Source organism: Nyctereutes procyonoides, unplaced genomic scaffold, assembly GCF_905146905.1.
Source record: "Nyctereutes procyonoides isolate TBG_1078 unplaced genomic scaffold, NYPRO_anot_genome, whole genome shotgun sequence".
NCBI lineage: Eukaryota > Metazoa > Chordata > Mammalia > Carnivora > Canidae > Nyctereutes > Nyctereutes procyonoides.
The window spans coordinates 14,269,046-14,290,414 of NW_026575052.1; the positions used below are offsets into that span (position 1 = coordinate 14,269,046).

Consider the following 21,369-nt stretch of genomic DNA (forward strand, 5'->3'; position numbering starts at 1 on the left):
GGAGCGGCGTGGTTTGGGATCTGAATGAGCTTGTGTTGGCTGGTAGCCAGGCCCGGGAGGAGGCAGAGCTGGGTGGCTGTGGGCACCCTCTTGGCAGCTGCTGGGGCCTTCTCCCCACAAAAGGGAAGCCATAATCCCCCAGCCAGGTCCTGAGGCCCACTCTCACCCTGCCAGCCCCTCTATTCCCCTCTACTCCCCTGCCTGTGTACATCCCAGATTTGAGGAAGGAGAGGGCTGCCTTTTCCCGGTTGGAAATCAAGAGGATTGTATTCCATGCATTTAGACCCAGGGCAGGGGCCGGAAGGGAAGTTAGAGTCCTTTCATTCAATCTCTGTTCTACATGCTCATTCAGCTTGGGTTCAGACCTGTGTTGGGGACACAGTGGAGCCCCTGAGGCATCACAGGCTGGCGGGGAGACAGATTCACACGTGATGAGTGATCCAAGGGCCAGGAGAGAAGCCTGTGGAGAGATGGGGAGGGAGGGTTTCAAAAAAGGTAGCCTTTGAGGGCCTGTCCTGTGACAGACTCTTGACTCCAAGATGAATGACCTAGTTAGTCCCTGCCTCCACGGGCAGCTCAGAACATGGGGAACGTTGTGGGCCAGCATGAGCTTGGACTGTGATCATAGGTGGTGAGAGGCCATAAAGGGTTTTGAGAGAGTCACTTTTGTGTGTTTTTGCTTCTCCGATTCTCATGCAGGGAGGTGAAGGGACTCAACACAGTCAGAGTTGGGGACCAGGACTCAGAATTCTTAACTCCCAGTGGGTTCAAATGCCCGGAGTCCCTTTTTTCTGCCCACCCCCCTCCTCTGCCCACCTGACCTTGGTCCTCCCCAAGCCTCCTCAGCTCCTGCCTCCTCCTCCTTCTTTTTCTAGGCTCCTACTTGATGGTCAATGCTTCCCAGCACACCCCAGGCCAGCGGGCCCATGTAATCTTCCAGAGCCTGAGCGAGAATGATACCCACTGCGTGCAGTTCAGCTACTTCCTGTACAGCCGGGATGGGCACAGCCCGGGCACCTTGGGCATCTATGTGCGTGTCAACGGGGGTCCCCTGGGCAGTGCCGTCTGGAATATGACTGGATCACATGGCCGTCAGTGGCACCAGGCTGAGCTGGCCGTCAGCACCTTCTGGCCCAATGAATATCAGGTAGGCTGAGTTTGGTCTGTGGTCAGCCTGCGCTCAGGGGTGAGGGTAGAGAGGTATCAGCCTGAGGGCAGAGTAAGCAGGTAACCAAGGTTGGAACTAGTCTGTGGTCAGCATCAGGAGTCAGTATGTGGTCAAGGTCAGGGGTCGGTCTGTGGTCAGCCTCAGCTTATTCAGTGCTGCTGTGGTCCAGATTCAGCGTCAGAGATCACTGTCAATACAAATAGTCTGTTGCCGGAGTCAAGGGTGAGTTGGAACAGTGCTGACCTGGAGACCCTGTCTGGCTGGGAAGTTTTCCTGTTTGAAGGTAACTATCCAGAACTGGGATGGAACCTCCCTGGCCTTGACCTTGTTAGCTCTGGCTGCTGGCACCCCACACCCCCTCAACTAGCAGGCTTGGTAAGGAAGGTCATTGTGAGTGGGGCTGACCTCTGCTGGTTGAGGAGCCTGGACTGGAGCAGAGCTAAAAGGGGTCCCTTGTGGGCACCTCCCCAGGTAGGGCTGGAGGGATATGACAGGGACCCTCCCGCCTCCCCCAGGTGCTGTTTGAGGCCCTCATCTCCCCAGACCGCAGGGGCTACATGGGCCTAGATGACGTCCTGCTTCTCAGCTACCCCTGCGGTGAGTCCCAGCCCACGGGGGTGCAGGGTGAGGGGTGCGGTGGCCGTGGCTCCTGCCTTGTCGGGGGGCCCAGGCCCAGCTCACACAGAGGCTCTATTCCCGCAGCGAAGGCCCCGCATTTCTCCCGCCTGGGCGATGTGGAGGTCAATGCTGGCCAGAATGCCTCCTTCCAGTGCATGGCAGCGGGCAGAGCAGCAGAGGCCGAGCGCTTTCTCCTGCAGGTGAGGGGGTGGCAGGGACCTTATCAAGGTGGCAGGGGATTTCTTCTGGGACTTGGGTTCCTTACAGGGTGCTGGATTATTCCTGCATTTTCCAGCATTCATACTCAGGCATCCCTGCCCTCACCCAGGCTCTGCTCTGCTCTCTTGGGTGCTCTTATTACCCTCAGGGCAGAGGGTGGCTCCAGGATCCCCAGACCACTCTCCATCAGAGGCAGAGACCACATTGCCTTAATCACCTTCTTATCCACACCTTCCTGCGACGGAGAGCTAGTACCAGGAGTACTAGTGTCTGCTAAATGGGGCCAGGACATACAGTACTCCCCTCGCCAGGGTCAGAGCGAGATGGGGACCGTTCCTCCCCGGCACTCCTGACCCTGTCCCCTTTACCCCTGCGCAGCGGCAGAGCGGGACGCTGGTGCCCGCCGCGGGCGTGCGGCACATCAGCCACCGGCGCTTCCTGGCCACCTTCCTGCTTGCCTCCGTGAGCCGCTCGGAGCAGGACCTGTACCGCTGCGTGTCCCAGGCCCCGCGAGGCGCGGGCGTCTCCAACTTCGCGGAGCTCATCGTCAAGGGTCAGCAACTCACGCTCCCGTAGCTGGGTGGGGGGGTGGGGTGGGGCTGGGGGGTGGGTGCTGGGGCTGCACCCTCCGAGGGGCGGGGCCCGCGGGAAGGTGGGGCCGGCAGGGCGTGGCTGGGGCGGGGCCTGCGGAAGGGGCAGTTTGTCCCCCAGGAGGCGGTCTGATGGGCGGGCGGGGAGACCCTGTTGGGGTGTGAGCCACGCAAGGTGGGGTCTGGCTGTGGCGCCCCGGGGTTGACCCCACCCGCACGGGGCCACCCCTCAACGCCAGAACTGGGGCAGGGTGTAGGCTTAGGGTGAGTGTGGGATCAGCCTTTGGAGCGGGTGCCCCCTCGGGCCTGGGGATTTAGTGGGCGCGGGCAAGAAAGTCTAGTTGGGGGTCTGGGGGTTTCCTCAGGGTCCTGGGAGGACAGGGAGGGCTGCTGGGGATTTGGACGGGCTGCGGGCCGGGGTTGGGGGCAGGGTCTCACAGCGCACCTTTGGGTTCCGCCTCTCCCTCACGTCCTCGCAGAGCCCCCCACACCCATTGCCCCCCCGCAGCTGCTCCGCGCGGGGCCCACCTACCTCATCATCCAGCTCAACACCAACTCCATCATTGGCGACGGGCCGATCGTGCGCAAGGAGATTGAGTATCGCATGTCCCGCGGCCCGTGGGCCGAGGTGCACGCCGTCAGCCTGCAGACCTACAAGCTGTGGCACCTTGACCCCGACACCGAGTACGAGATCAGCGTACTGCTCACGCGCCCCGGTGAGGGCGGCACCGGCCGCCCGGGGCCGCCCCTCATCAGCCGCACCAAATGCGCAGGTGGGTATCTCCTGGCCCACCTCCATCCTGGGGACATCTGGGTGTGGACTCAGGGCTACCCAGGGATGAACCAAGGGAGCACATTACAAGAGGTAATCTGGCCTGCACCTGTGCCTCTTGAGCTTTCTATAACGTCTGATCTCCCCGCCCCCATCCTTGTTATGGTAAAGGTAATAATGATAGCTATTACGTTGTGCCAGATACTTACACATGTGTATAAGTACATACACACACACACACACACACATTGGCTTAAAACACTATGATCTAGGTACCCTGTCATACTCATTCTACAGATGAGGTGTTTGAGGTGCATAGATGTTAAGTGACTGGCACAAGGTCACATAGCTAGTAAGTAGCAGAGCTGGCAGTGGAGTCCTTGACTGGCTGGCTCCAGAATTTGTGTTCTTTTTTTTTTTTTTAAATTTTTTATTTATTTATGATAGTGAGAGAGAGAGAGAGAGAGAGAGAGAGAGGCAGAGACACAGGCAGAGGGAGAAGCAGGCTCCATGCACCGGGAGCCCGACGTGGGATTCGATCCCGGGTCTCCGGGATCGCGCCCTGGGCCAAAGGCAGGCGCCAAACCGCTGCGCCACCCAGGGATCCCCAGAATTTGTGTTCTTAATTCTACATTATATCATCTAGATGAACAACTAAATACCATGAAATAAAAGTGTGTTATTAATTTCAGCTGGAATCTCTTATGGGGTCTTTTGAGATTGAGGTCTTCCCTTCCTTGTTCAAAAGGGTATAAGCAAACAGCTGTTAGAAGCTATGGCAGTCCTGCACCAGAGGACACTCTTGTTTAATCTGAAGAGAAATGGAAAATAGAACAGATTTCAGTATATTTCTTTAATTGGAATTTTTATTGAGATAATTGTAGATTCACATGCAATTGTAAGAAAAACTATAGGGGGCCCTGGCTGGCTCAGTCTGTGGAGCATGTGACTTGTGATCTCAGGGTCCTGAGTTTGAGCCTCAAATTGGGTGTTGAGAGTACTTTAAAAAAAAAAAAAAAAAAAGAAAGAAAGCAAGGAAAAGATACAGAGATTCCATACACCCTTTACCCTATTTCTGAATGGTAACATTTTGCAGACCTGTAAGGTAATATCACAATGAAGATACTGATATTTACATAGCTCACAGATCTTAGAGTTCCCTGATTTTGCTTGTCTCCATTTGTGTGAATATTTAGTGCTATACAGTTTATCACATTTAGAGGTTTGTGTGTTTATTGCCACAGTCAAGATACTGTTCAGTCAGTTTAAGACTCTTTTGTGTGGCTCTTTCTATTCACCTTTCTCCATTCCTCCACCCTCAGCTCCTGGTAACTCCTAATCTGCCTGTCATGTCTAGAATTTTGCCATTTCAAAAATGTTATATAAATATGAAATCATATAGTATAGAACCCTTTGAAATTGATTTTTAAAAATTTGGTAACAGGTTTATTGAGATATAACTCACATCTCATAAAAGCACTCATTGGAGTGTACAATTCAGTGGTTTATAGTATATTCAGAGTTGTGCATCCATCACCACAGTCAATTTTAGAACATTTTCATCACCCCAAAAAGAAAGCTGGTACCTGAGGCAACCATTAATCTTTCTGTCTCTGTAAATTTGCCTCTTTCTGGACATTTTGTATAAGTGGAATCATACACCATTTAGTCTTTGTGACTAGCTTCTTTCATTTAGCATCATGTTTTTCAAGGTTTATCCATGTTGTGACATGGTTTTTTCTTTCTTTACCCTTTTTTATTGCCAAATACTATTGCATTGTTTGCAGCTGTATCATTTTTTACATTCCCATTAGCAGTGTATGAAGGTTCTAATTTCTCTACATTCTTACCAATACTCGTTATTATCTGTCTTTTGATTATAACCCTCATGGTGGGTATGAAATGGTATCTCAGTGTGGTTTTGACTTGCATTTCACTGATGGTTAATTATCTTGAGCAATTTTTCATGTGCTCATTGGCCATTTGTATTTCTTCTGTGTAGAAATGTTTAGTCAGATTTTTTACCCATTTTAAAGTTGGGTTATTTGTCTTTCTTTGTAGTATTGAGTTGTAAGAGTTGTTTATATATTCTGGATACTAAACTCTTATCAGATATTTTTTCAAACATTTTCTTTGATTCTGTAGGTTGTCTTTTAATTTTCTTAATGGTGTCCTTTGTAGCACAACAGTTTTTCATTTTGAGGAAGTCTAATTTGTTTTTCTTTTATTTGTGATTTTTATGTTTTATTAAGAAACCATTGTCTGAAGTCACAAAGACTTGCCCCTATTTTTTCTAAGACTTTGATAGTTTTAATTCTTACATTTAGACCCTTGATCCATTTTGAGTTAGTTTTTGCATATGGTGTGAGGTAGGGGACCAACCACATTCTTTTGCATGTAAATGTCCAGCTGTCCCAGTACCATTTGTTGAAGAGTATTCTTTTCCCATTGAATTGTCTTGGCACAAAGATTGGCTATTTTGCCCAGCATAATTTCTTGGAGACTCATCCAAGTTGTTAGGTATATCAGTCATTCTTTTTTTTTTTTTTTTTTTTTTTTATTGCTGAGTAGCATATGATGGTGTGGAATCACTGCAGTTTGTTGAACAGGTGAATATTAATTCACCTGTTGAGGAACATCTGGACTGGTTCCTATTTTGGCCTATTATAAATAAAGCTGCTGTGAACATTTGTATACATATTTTTTTTTAGATTTTATTTATTTATTAATGAGAGACACACAGAGAGAGGCAGAGACACAGGCAGAGAGAGAGGCAGAGAGAGAGAGAAGCAGGCTCCAGGCAGGGAGCCCAACGCGGGACCCGATCCTGGGTCTCCAGGATTACGCTTCGGGCCGAAGGCAGGCACCAAACCCCTGAGCCACCCAGGCCAGGCGGCCTTGTGTACAGATTTTTGCATGAACATGAATTTTCACTTTTCTAGGATAAATGCCCAGGGGTGTGACTGATGAGTCATTTGATAATTGCATATTTGGTTTTATCAGAAACTGCTGGAATGGCTCTATTGTTTTACATTCTCACCAACAATGTATGAGTGACCCAGTTTTCTGCATCCTTGTCAGCATTTGGAATTGTCATTGTTTTTTTTTAGCCATTCTGAGAGGTGTGTAGTGATATCCTATCTTGGTCTTAATTTCCATTTCCTTAATGCCTAATGTTGTTGAACACCTTTCCATGTGCTTTTTACCATCTGTACATCCTGTTCAGTCAATTGTTCAGGTCTTTGCCCATTTTCTTTTCTTTTTTTAAAGATTTTATTTATTGGGATCCCTGGGTGGCGCAGTGGTTTGGCGCCTGCCTTTGGCCCAGGGCGCGATCCTGGAGACCTGGGATCGAATCCCACATTGGGCTCCCGGTGCATGGAGCCTGCTTCTCCCTCTGCCTGTGTCTCTGCCTCTCTTTCTCTCTCTCTCTGTGTGACTATCATAAATAAATAAAGAAAAAAATATTAAAAAAAAGATTTTATTTATTTATCAGAGAGAGAGTGAGAGAGAGCAAAAGCAGAGGGAGGGGCAGAGAGAGAGAGAGAGAGAGAGAGAGAGAGAGGGAGAAGCAGACTCCCCACTGAGCAGGGAGCTTGATGCAGGGCTTGACCCCAGGACCATGGGATCATGACCTGAGCCAAAGGCAGACACTTAACTGAGTCACCCAGGTGTCCCTCTTGCCCATTTTCTTTTTTTTTTCTTTAAAAAAATTTTTTTTAAAATTTATTTATGATAGTCACACACACACACACACAGAGAGAGAGAGAGAGAGAGAGAGAGAGAGGCAGAGACATAGGCAGAGGGAGAAGCAGGCTCCATGCACCGGGAGCCCGACGTGAGACTCGATCCCGGGTCTCCAGGATCGTGCCCTGGGCCAAAGGCAGGCGCCAAACCGCTGCGCCACCCAGGGATCCCCCCATTTTCTAATTGGATTATTCATTCTTTCCTTTTGAGTTTTGGGAGTTCTTTACATATTCTAGATACTAGTCCTTTGTTGGATGTGCAGTGTGTGAATATTTCCTCCCTGCTTTAGCTCATCTTTTCAACTCTCAACTCTTCACCTGGGCTTTTACAAAGCAACCATTTTTAATTTTGATGAGGACCAGTTAGTCAAAATTTCCTTTTATGAGTTGTGCTTTTGTTGTCCAGTTTAAGACCTCCTTGCCTAGCCTTAGATCTCAGAGATTTTCTCCTGTTTTTTTTTCCTAAAAGTCTTATAGCTTTACATTTTACATTTGAGTTCATGATCCATTTTGAGTTAATTTTTGGTTAAGATACAAGGTTTTTATCTTTTTGTCCGTCTCAATTCTTAAGTGTTTTAAAAAGCTGATCTGGGGAGTCATCGAAAATCCAGTTGAATGTCACATTTTAAGAGACCCTGGGTGGTGGATCAGAGTGTGCCAATGGGAATTACTTTCTAGGTGAGGGATCTGGGTCAAGTTACTTAACTTCTTGGAGCTTTCATCCCCTTGTTTTACAGGATGAGAAGAATACAAATCTTTACCATGCAGCGTTGGTGTTAAGGTTCATTCAACAAATGTTTATTGAATGCATCTTATGGGTCAGGCACTATTGTAGTTGCTAGGGACATAGGACCATGACTGCGACAGACCAAGGCCATTGGCATATGAGTTCCTCCTGTCTTGTGGGAACTCTGCATGGAACTCACATGCTGGTGGAAGGAGACAGTAAAACAAGTGAGATATATGGTTTGGTAGATGATGATAAGCACAAAGCAGGGTTGGGGTGTGGGGGGGAGAGTTGGGTGTGGGGTTAGGATAATTGTTACTTAAAAAAGGCTTAAGGGACCATTTTACTGAGAAGGTGACTTTTGAGCAAGACCTGAAGGAGGTAAGGGGCTGAGTTGTGCAGGAACCTGGAGAAATTGCTGGGGGAAGTAGGATGACATCATCTACTTTGTTTAAAAGGATGACTCGGGCCCTTTTATGAAGTATAAATTCTAGGAGGGTGAGGGGCCAAGGAGGGGAGACCACTGAGGAGGCTGCTGGAACCATGTGGCTGAGAGATAATGGAGGCTGGCAGCTGGAGGAAGTGGTAGAGGTGGTGAAAAGTGGTTAGCTTCTGCGTTTTTTGTGAAGGTCGAGCTGACTGCATTTGCTGATAGACCGGCCATGCAATAAGCGAGGGAGAAATAGAGAGAAGTCAGGGATGGCTCCAAGGTGTTTTGCTTGAGCAGCTGGAAGGATGGAGTTGTCATTTACTGGAAAGAAGCAGACTGCGGAGGGACAGGTGTGACAGGGTGCTGTAGATCAGGAGTTCTGTGTTGGAAAAGTTGACTTTGAGATGCCTATTAGACGTTTAAGTGGAGATATCCATCAGGCAGATGGATTTATGAGTGGAGCTCGGGGAAGAAGTTCAGGCTGCAGATATAAATTTGAAAGTCATCAGTAGAGACACAGATGGTATTTAAAGCCAGGAGACTGGATGAGATCTTTTACCCTGGTGGTTCTTAACTGGGGGTGATTTTGTCTCCCAGGAGACATTTGCAGTGTCTGGAGACATTGGTTATTACAACTGGGGGTGGAGTGATAATGGCATCTGAAGGGTAGAGGAAGCCAGGGAAACTACTGAACGTTCTATAGTGCACAAACAGCCCCCACAAGAGAGAATTATCTAGTCCAAAATGTCAGTAGTGCCAGGGTTGAGAACTCTGGATTCAGTCTTTAGATTTTAGGGAATAAGTGTACATGGAAGAGAGGAGGTGTGAGGCCTGCACCCTCGGGCCTTCAGTGTTTTGGGTTAAATGCAAATAATTGCCTATAAATGTACTGAATACATATGAAGGTAGGCCCTGACATACAGTAAACACTCAGCAAATGATAGTTGTTATTTTTACAGTGTTTTTAACTCTTCAAAGCCAGTTCTGCTCAGGTGTTCAGAATAAAAGAAATCAGAGCCAGGGGGGTCCACAGGCAATCTCTCTTCTCCTCTTCCTAGTGTACAGATTGGGGAACTGAGACCCAGAGAGGGGGAGGCACTTCCCTGGGATCATACAATGTGTCAGAATTGCAGGTTTCATGATGACAGTGGTGGCTAATTTCCACTTTACAGGTGAGTAAACTGAGACTTAGAGTTAGTCACTTGCCCAGATCTACCCAGTGAGGCCATAGAAGTCAGAGAAAAAATTTCAATATCCTGATTTCCAGAGAAGTGTTTGAAACAACAGCAGCCGCAGTGACAGCAGGTGCCATTATGGGCTGATGTGCCCATGTTGTCCTAGGAACTGCTGAACACTTCACACAGGCTGGCGAGGATGGAAGCTGGGGCCTGGGACCAGACAGATAAAACCCAAACAACTCATCTTGCCCATTTTAACAACATGCTTCTCTTGGTTCGTTGACGTCCCCGTCTCCCCAGCGCCCTGCTTAGGTGCCTTGGCCAGAAGTTGTTTTGCTGTTGGCCAGCTGTGTTGTCCTCTCCCCCATCTCCTTGAAACTCCCTTTCTGCAATATGATTTACTGTAAAAAAAAAAAAAAGTAATATAATGTCAGGAAAAGGCATTTAAAGAAAATCACGCTAAACCTTGCCATCCTAGCCCAGTTTTTCTGTCTTCTTCGAATCTCTGCCCATATGCCTACAGTACACAGCTTTATACTCTTGTCCTTGGGATGGAGAAAGCATTCTGTACTCTGCTTCCTCTGCTTTGTGGTTTTCCAAGTGTTGTGTTGTTTATAATTATGTTTACTGGCTTATAGAAGCCCCTGGAGTGCCTCCATATTGCTGGACTATGATGTTTCCAGATCCTTATTATTATAAGTAATACTATCTTGAAAACCTTAGTGCTTATGCAATTTTCCACCCCCTAAGTAATTTCTGGAAGATAGGCAGGAGTGGGTTAAGAAAGGGTTTTAACATATATTGCTTTAAAAAATGGTTGTACTAATTTATACTTCCACTGGTATCTTAGCCTTAGTGCACACATATTTGTTTCTTAATTACGAGAGGCTGGGAGGTCTGGCTTACATCATTGCCTGTGACTCTGCCACTTGCTCTTCAAAGCTGGTGCAGCTATCTCCATTTTTCAGTCAAGGAAGCTGACGTTCAAAGGGAACAAAGCAACTTGCCTAAAGTCACAGAACTAATGAGAGGTGGAGAAAGGATTTGCACTTTGGAGGGCCCATCGGATTTGAACTTTGGAGCATCCGACCCCGTTCCAAAGACCCTTCCAGGAGAAACAGTTGAATGGTTCGGGGTTATTGCATGCTATTAGATCATTAAAATCAACACATTTTGGTGCAATTTAACAGGTGTTCAGTGTGAGCCTCCTTGTTTTCGTGAGCATTTGACTTTTGATCTCTCAGTGGCCTGCAGCCCAGTGGAATTTAGAGGGGTGGGGCTTCAAGGCCCCCATTTTCTGTTTGCCAGTGTGTGTTGGCAGCTGAAGAGAGTATGTCTGGGTGCCAGATGGTTTTTGGAAACAGAGAGACTCATGAATTCACACCCCTCAATCAACATATCAGTCTGTCGTCAACAAACTATTTGAGCCCCTGGATCTGCCCAGATTTGATCAGGGTTGGGGGAGAAGAGGAAAGTGAGCTTTCTTTTCAAAGACTCTTCAATCCAGTGAGGTAGATGGGGGCTAACATGGCTTGAGGGAGTGAGGTACCCAAGTATGAAGGTGGAGGTTTCACCTTCCAGGTTAGAGGTCTGTTATTTTATGCCATGCAAAGTGGGTTTTACCAAAACCAGAGTAGGTTGCCAGTATTTAAAAACCTGGAGAAAAAAAACAAAAAACAAAAAAAACCTGGAGGTTTCACATAAAATCTGAATTTTTGGCTTCTCTTAAAAAACTGGAGGATCTCGGGGCGCCTGGCTGGCTCAGTCCGTGGAGTTTGCGACTCTTGATCTCCAGGCTGTGGGTTTGAGCCTCAGTAGTTGGTGTAGAGATAACTTAAAAATAGAATCTTTAAAAACAAAAGAAAAGGAGGGTCTGGCCATCCTGAATCTATAGTCTTTCATGGGAACATTGCCTGGAGCTGAGTAGCAGCTGTCCCTTTTGGATAGGACATTTACTGTCCTGTTTGTCATAGTCCCAGCCCAGCCTGTGTCACCAGTTTACCTGCAACTTTTCATGCCGTTCTCTAAATGCTATGTGAGAGGACAAAAGAAGAAGTGCACGTTGGCCAAACCTGCAGGGATGAAAAGGGCTCATGTCCCTCGGGGCGGGGATGTGAGCAGTGCTGCAGGGAACAAATAAAGCAATGGCACTTGGCTCCCTAGACACCCTGGGGCAGCCAGGATCAGAGCCTGGATGTCAGGGAATAAAGCAATGATCTCTGAACAAGGTGGCAGAGTGAGGTGCACACAAAATCTCCTTCCACTTCAAACACCTAAGAACGTGGGTTAAGACAAAATCACAAAGAAAAACAGGGGGAAAAACTCTATGGGCTAGAGGTGGGAGAGGAAACATGGTGAGTGGGCTTGCAACCAGCAGCCCTCGGGATTGCAGTGAGCAGTGGGACTGGACCTTAGTGTTCTTGTCGGGTAGGAATTGGGTCTGCCTCACTTGTGGGGAGAAGGGAGCCAGATTCTGCAAGAAGTCAAGTGGTGGGCCCCTAGCAGGTGCTGAAATATCTCTTTGGTGCCTGATAGGTATCTGGGGAATGACACTTGCCCATAGCTTGGGGAAGAAAGCAAAGCTCTGGTGGAAACAGAACTTCGTGTTGTGCTGTACTTGGGCTGGCATCGAGAGCTGTGTTGCTCATATACTCCCGAGTCCAGAGCAGTCTGGGCCCGTGTTTCCCTTTGTGTCTCCTTTGTAAAGAGCATCGTGAGCAAATGAATCATGTAAAAATGATAAGAAGGTCATACTTAACCATCTTGAGAGGCCAAACAGCAGTTCTTTCTCATCTGTTCTCTAAAGCGTGTCGTGAGAGACTCTAACTGAGGACGCTTCGCAGGTGCTCGTGGAACTTCAGGGTAATGAAACTGCATCTCATGGAGTTAGGGTGCAAGAAAGAGAAGATTGTCAGTAATTTTGGCTTCTTCAATCATTTCCTAGATGAGGAAATTGAGGCCCAGAGATTTAAGATCACGCAGCTGGTCAGTGCAGGTGTAGGACTAGTGCTGAGCATCTGGGCTCCATCCTGCCTTTGCCTCAGAAGCCTTGGGTTCTCTCTTTTTATAAGTGACTTTGCAGATTCATCAGGAGGCTGTAGAGCCCAGTCATGTGCTCCTCCCTCATGTTGGGGGAGCTATCCTTCCTGAAGCATTGGTGTGATTTTTTTTTTTTTTTTTTTGGACAGTGACTTCCTCACAGGAAGGCAGGTAGTGGTGGTTAAGAGCATGGACTTTGGAGGCAACCTGTCTAAGTTTGTATCCCAGCTTCTCTACTTGACTATCTGTGTGACTGACTATGGGCAAGTTACTTAATCTCTCTGTGTCTCCATTTCTACATCTATATGGCATGGACACCTGGGTGGCTCAGTGGTTGAGTGTGTCTGCCTTTGGCTCAGAGCATGATCGTGGAGTCCCGGGATCGAGTCCCACAACAGGCTTCCTGCATGGAGCCTGCTTCTCCCACTGCCTATGTCTCTGCCTCTCTCTCTCTGTCTCTCATGAATAAATAAATAAAATCTTAAAAAAAAAAAAAGGGCTAATCATGGCACCTATATACTGGCTTACGGAGTGGATTCAATGGATAAAGCATTTTAAAGCCTCTAGAACAATGCCTGGCACATACAAAGCCCCCCGTACATGTTAACTGCCATTATTATTGTTATTATTTTAAAGGTTTATGTATTTATTTGAGAGAGAGGGAGGGAATGTGTGTAGTGGGGGAGGGGCAGAGGGAGAGAGAGAATCTCAAACAGATTCCTCCCTGAGAATGGAGCTGGACTTGGGGCTCCGTCTCATGACCCTGGGATCACAACCTGAGCTGAAATCAAGAGTCAGACCCTTAACTGACTGTACTACCCAGGTCCCTCCTGTCATTATTATCATCACCTTTCTATAACAGATTGTATTTCCCTTTTTGCTTGGGCAGCCAGGCAACAGACTGCCCAATCTGAACCTTATCTTTAGACCTACATGGGACCTAATGGCACACATTTCTGTTCCTTATTGTTCTCTGGCATTATTTAATTACTTGGCTGTCATTTCACCCATCATCTTGATTTCTCCGTGTTATTATTGTATGGTATATATTATTATAAGCTGTTTTAGAACAAGTTTGGAATTAATAAATTAAAATACAGCATTTGGTCATTTCAGACTGTCCTGATGACCTCCAGGATGATCTTGAAATAGGCAGTGAATTGTGTTATTAAAAAAAATTGTAGCTAACATTTTTGAGGGCCTGTTGTGTGCTAGCCATCATCAAACATGCTTTGCACACATTACCTTTAACTTCACAACCATCATACGAGGTAGTGCATATTATCCCATTTTGTGGGTGGGGAAACTAAGGCTCGAGAGGCAAAGGTACTCAGCCAGTGGTTGCCAGTGGCAAGTGGCAGAGCTGGAATTCAGGTGTAGCCCCGCCTGATTCCAGCACATACTTCTACTCCCTGCACAACATTCTAGGTGGTCTCTTTAACTCTTGAGGACAAAGGATGGATGATTTCAGCAGCTGACTAATATTTTTTCTCCCTTCCCACTTCTTCTCTTCCTATTTCCTCTACCTTTTTCTCTCTGCTTCCTGGGTTCCCCAGAACCCATGAGGGCCCCCAAAGGCCTGGCTTTCGCTGAGATCCAGGCCCGCCAGCTGACTCTTCAGTGGGAGCCTCTGGGCTACAACGTGACACGTTGCCACACATATGCGGTGTCCCTGTGCTATCATTATACACTGGGCAGCAGCCACAACCAAACCATCCGGGAATGTGTGAAGATGGAGCAGGGAGTCAGCCGCTACACCATCAAGAACCTTCTGCCCTACCGGAATGTTCACGTGCGGCTCATCCTCACTAACCCTGAGGGGCGCAAGGAGGGCAAGGAGGTCACTTTCCAGACAGATGAAGATGGTAAGAGTCCTAGCCCTGGTTCCCGGCATATTCAGTGCCTCCCACAAACACCCTGAAGTATGAAAATTTTTTTTAAAAAATTATTTATTTTTTGAGAGAGAGTGGTGGGGAGAGAGACAGAGAGAGAGAGAGCGCGCGCGCGAGCGAGTGAGCATGGGGTTGGGGAGGGGCGGATGGAGAGGCAGAGAGGAAATCTCAAGCCAACTTTCCACTCAGAGTGCAAGCCAGGACTTGATCTCACAACCCCAAGATCACCACCTGAGCTAAAATCAAGAGTCTGATGCCTAACCGACTGAGCCACCCAGGCGTCCCGAGGCTAAAATTTTTATAGGAAGTTTTTTTGCTTACGATTAAAACAACTATAACAACAAAGTAATGATGGCTAGTATTTTTTTTTTTAAGATTTTATTTATTTATTCATGAGAGACACACAGAAAGAGAGGCCGGAACATAGGTAGAGGGAGAAGCAGGCTCTCCTGCTCCCAAGGAGCCCGATGTGGGACTCAATCCTGGATCCTAGGATCACGCCCTGAGCCAGAGACAGATGCTCAACCTCTGAGCCACTCAGGTGTCCCTGATGGGTAGTATTTATTCTCAGGAAGACTTTGGGTTAGATTGGTATATTTTTTCCTTATATGTTTGAAAGAATTCAGCAATGAAGGCATTTGGGCCTGGATTTTTCTTTGTGGCAATGTTTTTTAACCACAGTTTTACTTTCTAAAATAGATATCAGAATATTAAGATTTTCTACTCTAGTATCTATTTGGTATACTGGGCTTTAAGGAATTTTTAATTTCACTTAAATTGTCATATTTCTTGACATAAAGTTGGTTATAATATCTGATTATATTTATTTAATTTCTGTAGGATCAGTAGTGTGTGTCCCCTTTTTCTTTCCTGATTTTGGTAATCTGTGTTTTCTCATTGTTTTCTTGCTAGGGGTGTATACATTTTTAATCTTCCCAAAGAGCCAACTTTTGGCTTAGTTGATTTACTTAATTGTATATTCATTTTCTATTCTGTATTTCCTTTTTTATACTTTCTTTAGATTTGACCAGCTGTTCTTTTAGCTTTATGAGATGAAAGCTTATGAGATCATTGATTTTGAGACTTTCTTCATTTGTTATATATACATTCAAAGCTATAAATTTCCCCCGAAGCCCTGCTGTAGCTGCATCCCATGGGTTTTCATATGTTCTGCCTTTGTTATTATTCAGTTCAAAATATTTTCTAATTTCTGTTGTGATTTCTTCTTTGACTCAGGAGTTAGAATTACATTGCCTGATTTTTAAGACTTCCATAATTATCTGTTTGTGATTGATTTCCAGCTTAATTCTTCTGTGGTCAGAGTACATACTCTAATTTTGGTCTTTTGAAATTTGATCCTTGTTTTACGGCCTAGCACATGGTTAAATTTTGGTAAATATTCCATGTGTATCTGAAAAAAATGTGTGTTCTGTCATTGTCAGGTGCAGTGCTCTATTTAAGCACTTATTACATGTTAAGCACTATTGTGAATGCTTTTTATATAGTATTAATGCGTGTAATCCCCATGACAACCCTAGATGGTAGGCGACTGTTTACTATTGCCATTTTAGGTGAGGTCACATAGCTAGGAGGTAGGTAGCAGAACTGGATTTCAGACCTGGCTATCTGCTTCAGAGTTTTTATTCTTAACAGGAGTGCTATAATGCCAGCACAGATCCACAGCCTTCCCCCACATTCCTGCAAACCTGCAGGTACCCGAAACTCCTTGGTTGATTATTTTTCTTGACTCCCTACATGTGGTCTTTTCTGTTCTGCATAGCAGTGGCCCAGACAGAAAATTCAGCTCCTTCCTTGATTTCCACAAAGCACCCCCCCCCCCCCCCCGCCATTTACCCTGGAACATTGCAAATGCAGAGAAGACAAAACTTAACTTTTTTCTTTCTACTTAGGCTCATTGGTTTGGGCCCTATAAATTAGCCTGAGAAAAGACATTAACAAGAGAAAAACAGATAGGAATTTATTACCATGTGCATCACACACACACACACTTGGGAGTACTTATTGATGAGTACCTCAAAGGAGTGGCTAGAGCTTGGGCTTATGTAGTGTTTTAATGAATTTGTTGAGAAGCAACATGATGGGAAAAGGACTTTGAGACTCTAGGGACAGCAGATAATGTGAAGGCAAATATATGGGAAAACCATTGGTAGGTAAGGGCTAGTTCGGAAAGTTTATGTAGATTCTTCTGGGCTGCTTAGGGTCTAGAGTTGTCTCAGTGTTTCTCTCCTTCCTGGTAGCGAGGAGAGGGTGGCACTTTTACAAATTTATGTCCTGCTTTTTGGCAAATGGGTAGGGCAGAGAACTTTTCTTGTATCTGCTTCTTCTTGATTTAGCTCAAAATAATCCTTATGCCAAAGTGGTATATTTTGAGGTGGCCTGTTTTACTACCCTTCACAATGAGCCTCAAGTTCAACATCAGACCCTTCCATTGTTAAAATCTGTTGACCTCTGTCTGCCCTTCCCCCTGCCTACCAGATATGTTGTGGCTGCTTTACCCTGCTCTTACCAGGCAGGCCTCACTTGAGCTGCATGGCCTTTTTTCTCTGTCCCCCCTCCCTCCCTCCAATAACTGCTCATTACTTAATATTTGTTACTTTCCATTGAAGTATTAGTATAATACTTCTAGGAAATGTACTTACCTCAAGTGGACAGCTCAGTGAATTCTCACAGACTGGACCCACCAGAATAACCCACACACAGATCACAAAATCGCATTCACAGCTCCCCAGAAGCCCCTTGTACGTACCTTCCCACTTACAACCTCCCAAGGGTAACCATTATCCCAGCCTGTAATGCAGTAGATTAATTTCTGCTTGGTTTTGAACCTTATAGCAATGGAGTGAGTCATACAATGTGTATTCTTTTTCTGACTGGTTTCTTTACCTTGACTGTGCTTGAGAGAGCCAGCCATGTTGTGTAGACAGCTTAGGGAATTCATTCTTATTACTGAATAATCCATTATATGAATATACCACATTTATTGACCCTATTTTAAGTTGTGCTATAAAGAAAAATCTTTGTAGATTATTTTTTTTGGCAGTGGGGTTGTGCAGATACACACATTGCTGATTGGTTAATGCTCAGGAGTGGAACGGCTAGGTTATAGGATGTGTAGGTATATCCAGATAGTTTTCCTCAAGTGCTCATGCCAGTTTGCATGCTCTGTTGCAGTGTGTGAAAATTGCAGTTGCTCTGAATCCTCACCAACACTTGGAATTGTCTTTTTCATTTTATCAATTTGGTGGTTGGATAGTGGAGTTGCCTTGTTAGCTGTTCATTTTAACCCAGAGCATATTAGCTGCAATGATGGTTACCTTGGGTTCTGCTTTCTGCTACCTTAGGAATTTGGCTTCCCCCCCAGTAGTTGATCAAGGCATTTCCCCAAAGACCATTCTCTTCCCAGAAGAAATTCTCGTGACTGCTCTTAAGATGGTACATTAGAACAAAACCAAACAAAACCAGAAACCTGAAAGCATTTGTGCTAAAATGTTAATGGTGTCTCTGGGTGATGGAGTTGTAGATGCCATTAATTTTCTTTATGCTCATTTTGATTTTCTACATTGAACATACTTTTTGTGTAATCAGAAGTTTTTAGACAAGAAAACCTTTCCTACCCATAATTCCACCACTCTAATGCAATTGTTTCCATTTCCCTGGCAGAGGTCTATATTTTCTGAAATCCACTCAACTGGAACAAAATAGGAACATTCAGACGTTCTCTGCTGAATGCAACCTGCACAGTAATGAAAATGCCAACTACCCCTTTTGAGTTCCTAGGAATAGGTGGAATCAAATGAAGTTCTGGTTATTTACCTTGGGGCTTTATGTACATCACATCATTTGATTCTGGTGAGGGAGGGCTTGTTTTCATCTCCATGTCCCAGAAGAAGAAGAAACTGAGGCTCAGAGAGGGTGAGTAGTCAGTCCAAGCAAAGGCTGGAATCTGAATTCAGGCGTCTGGCTGCAAAGCTTGCTCTCCACTCCCCTGTGTCACCTTCCCCTCGCAGTGCCTGGCGGGATTGCAGCGGAGTCCTTGACCTTTACGCCACTGGAGGACATGATCTTCCTTAAGTGGGAGGAGCCCCAGGAACCCAATGGCCTCATCACTCAGTATGAGGTGAGTTTGGACCTCATTACAGTGGGGAACCCTGGTGGAAGGTGGGCACACAGCTTGGAGAAGAGGTGCATGGGGAGGGACAGTAGTGATCATGGAGGTTCTGTCTACTGGTCAGGGGTCTGTGCCTTGTGTGTTATGGGAACAGGGGCCCTGAAAGAAGAGAGGTGAAGATGCCCAGAGGTCTGGAGTAATGGACATCCACGGTCCCACTGACCCTCTCCCTGGCTAACCTGAACTATGATGGGTGGGAGGCTATGGGGCCCGTGATGACCTTCCCTATTCCTGTGCCCACCTGCCTGCCCATCCTGCCCCCAGATCAGCTACCAGAGCATCGAGTCATCAGACCCTGCAGTGAACGTGCCCGGCCCACGACGTACTATCTCCAAGCTCCGAAATGAGACCTACCACGTCTTCTCCAATCTGCACCCAGGCACCACCTACCTGTTCTCAGTGCGTGCTCGCACAGGCAAAGGCTTTGGCCAGGCGGCACTCACTGAGATCACCACCAACATCTCAGGTGAGCCCACCTGGCCCTGGCCTGATCTCTGTAGAGGTGGCCCAGAATCCCAGGGTTCTCTGGGCTGAGGGGCATGGTAGGGGGAGGGGGTGTCCTGGGGGTGTTTATAGAGGGTCCCCCCCACTGAGATGAATGTACCATTTAGGGATTAAGTTCAGGGGTCAGGGAGGACTGAATCAGAGGGGCCAGGAGACGGCGGAAGCTGAGGACTGAGTTCAGGGGTTGGAAGTCAGGGAAGCTCAGGTCAGAGGGAACAAAGCTAAAGTGGAAGAGATCTGAGCGCAGGAGTCAAGGAGACTAGAGGCCTGACCTTCCTGGGCTAGTGGTCAGGCTTTATGCTGACATCTTGTCCCCTTCCCCAGCCCCCAGCTTCGATTATGCTGACATGCCGTCACCTCTGGGCGAGTCTGAGAATACCATCACTGTTCTGCTGAGGCCGGCACAGGGCCGTGGCGCACCCATCAGGTGGGAAAGCCTCGTTGGAGGGATGGGAGGTCAGGGCTATAGGGAAGAAGCCCTACCTAGGCCAGCTCAGCCTCATCCTGCCTCAGTTTCTCACTCAGGGCTCAGAGTGTCCAGGGGAGGACACTGTTTTCCCAGAAGGTCCTGCCCAGGGAGACACAGCCTCTAGAAGGCTGGGGCAGCCAGCCAAGTGGGGCCATCTCTCTGGAGTGGCCAAGAGCCTGGCTTCTCCACTTTCTTCTCCCCAGAGAAAACTGGGGCTGCCTCTGCTGGAGACAAGATTGCGGACATGCATGTGTCTGTGCATGTGTGCACACGTGTGATAAAGACATGTACCCATATATGTGCCATGTGTGAGTGTGTGTAGGTGAAGGAACGTGAGGGTGTTTGTGGGATGTGTATACATGCCTACTGTCAGCCAGACAGTGTTTGCGACTTTACCTGCACGAGTCAGTTTATCCTCATGGCAGCCTACGGAGGGGACACTGTTTCCCTGATTTTATACATGAGGAAACAGGCTCAGAGGCCTTAAGTACTTTGCCCCCAAGGTCACACAGCTGGAAGGTGAGAGAGTTGGGGTTTGGAACCCAGGTCTGTCTACACAGCCTATACCTTTTCTTGAAACTACAGAGCCTTCCTGCCCTTCTGGCCTCTGCTCCTCCCACAGAGATGTGTGCACTGGAAGGGGGTGATGGCCTGTATTTGGGTGTGGGAAGATCCTGCTGAGCCTCCAAGAAGATAGTGGGTTGCCCATGTGCTCTTGATACCTCGTCTCGTCCTCACTCCCATTCTGTATTTGCTACTGCAAAGCCTGTCCTGGGTTGCTTCCCAGACTCTTAGGGGAGACCTAGGACAAAGTCAGGGTGTTTGAGGGGTACTTTGTATTTCTAGAAGCCTCAGGGACATTGTGCAGCTGAGTCTGGGAGCTGGGAAACCCAGCTTCTCCTTTCCTGATCCTCTTGAGAGATCCTGTGAGCAGGCCCATTTAGTGTTCCTCAGGGATGATGGTGACAGGGTAGAGGTTGTGGGGGAACATGGTGGGGGGATGGCATAGTAGCTTTGTGACCTTGGGCATGTCCCTTTACCTCTCTGAGCCTCCCTTTCCTTTTCTGCATAATGACAACCATCTGAGTCAAGATGCTTTGTTTTGTGTTGATTATTATCACCTCCTGGTGGGATGGGGGGGCCAGGGGAGGCCTGACCTGGGCCTGGGAGGCTGAGAGGGGCCCAGGCTGGCCTTTGCAGTATGCTAGGGACAAGGGAAGAAGCCATGTGGCCCAAATCCTAGGGCACTGGGGTGATTCCCCTATAGCTCCGAAGCTCAAAAGAAGCAGCTGGAGAGCCAGGAAAAGGCATTTCTTCTTCCCAGAATGCAGCTGTCAGTACGGGTGTCACACACCGAGACGTGACCGAGGCTATGACTAGAAATATTTAAATTTGTCAGCACTCACTTATTTACTCTCGGCTTTGTTCCACAGAGGATTTGGAGGAGCTCACAGCAAAAGGCCATTCAATAAACTGAGAAAAATAAATAGAAACAAACACCCAAGTCGGGACCCAGAGACACACATCAGAGGGGAGGCAGACTAAGGAACACAAGTCAGCTGTCAGGACCCGCAGAGGACAGGCTGGGAGTTTCAGACTCGATGCTGCCTCCAGGTTGGGAGCATCCTTGAATGCAGGATGCAGGATTCCTGTGGCCTTGTGTTTTTGCTCGGTGACTGTCTCCGCTCACTGGAGGTTGGTTCCAGGAGCCCAGATCCCCAAGTGCCTGCCTAGCATCGGCCCAGAGTCTGAGCTTGGGCACTTTCTGAATGAATAAATGAACCCCTGGTGTCTTACTCTCATGCCTGGAGGCCCAAAGGAAGCCTTG

At 47.3% G+C, this 21,369-nt stretch overlaps 1 protein-coding gene across 3 annotated transcripts in view; it reads left to right on the forward strand.

Moving 5' to 3' along the window:
- The window catches only part of PTPRU (protein tyrosine phosphatase receptor type U), a 79,371-nt gene that overhangs the window by 17,079 nt on the left and 40,923 nt on the right, over positions 1–21,369 (forward strand). For all 3 annotated transcript variants that reach the window (XM_055331630.1, XM_055331631.1, XM_055331632.1), the window contains exons 3-11: positions 876–1,147; positions 1,684–1,765; positions 1,871–1,986; positions 2,384–2,558; positions 3,075–3,368; positions 14,044–14,352; positions 18,408–18,517; positions 18,833–19,034; positions 19,397–19,499. In XM_055331630.1, coding sequence (XP_055187605.1) covers positions 876–1,147; positions 1,684–1,765; positions 1,871–1,986; positions 2,384–2,558; positions 3,075–3,368; positions 14,044–14,352; positions 18,408–18,517; positions 18,833–19,034; positions 19,397–19,499 — 1,663 coding nt within the window. The remainder of the gene's footprint in view (positions 1–875; positions 1,148–1,683; positions 1,766–1,870; positions 1,987–2,383; positions 2,559–3,074; positions 3,369–14,043; positions 14,353–18,407; positions 18,518–18,832; positions 19,035–19,396; positions 19,500–21,369) is intronic.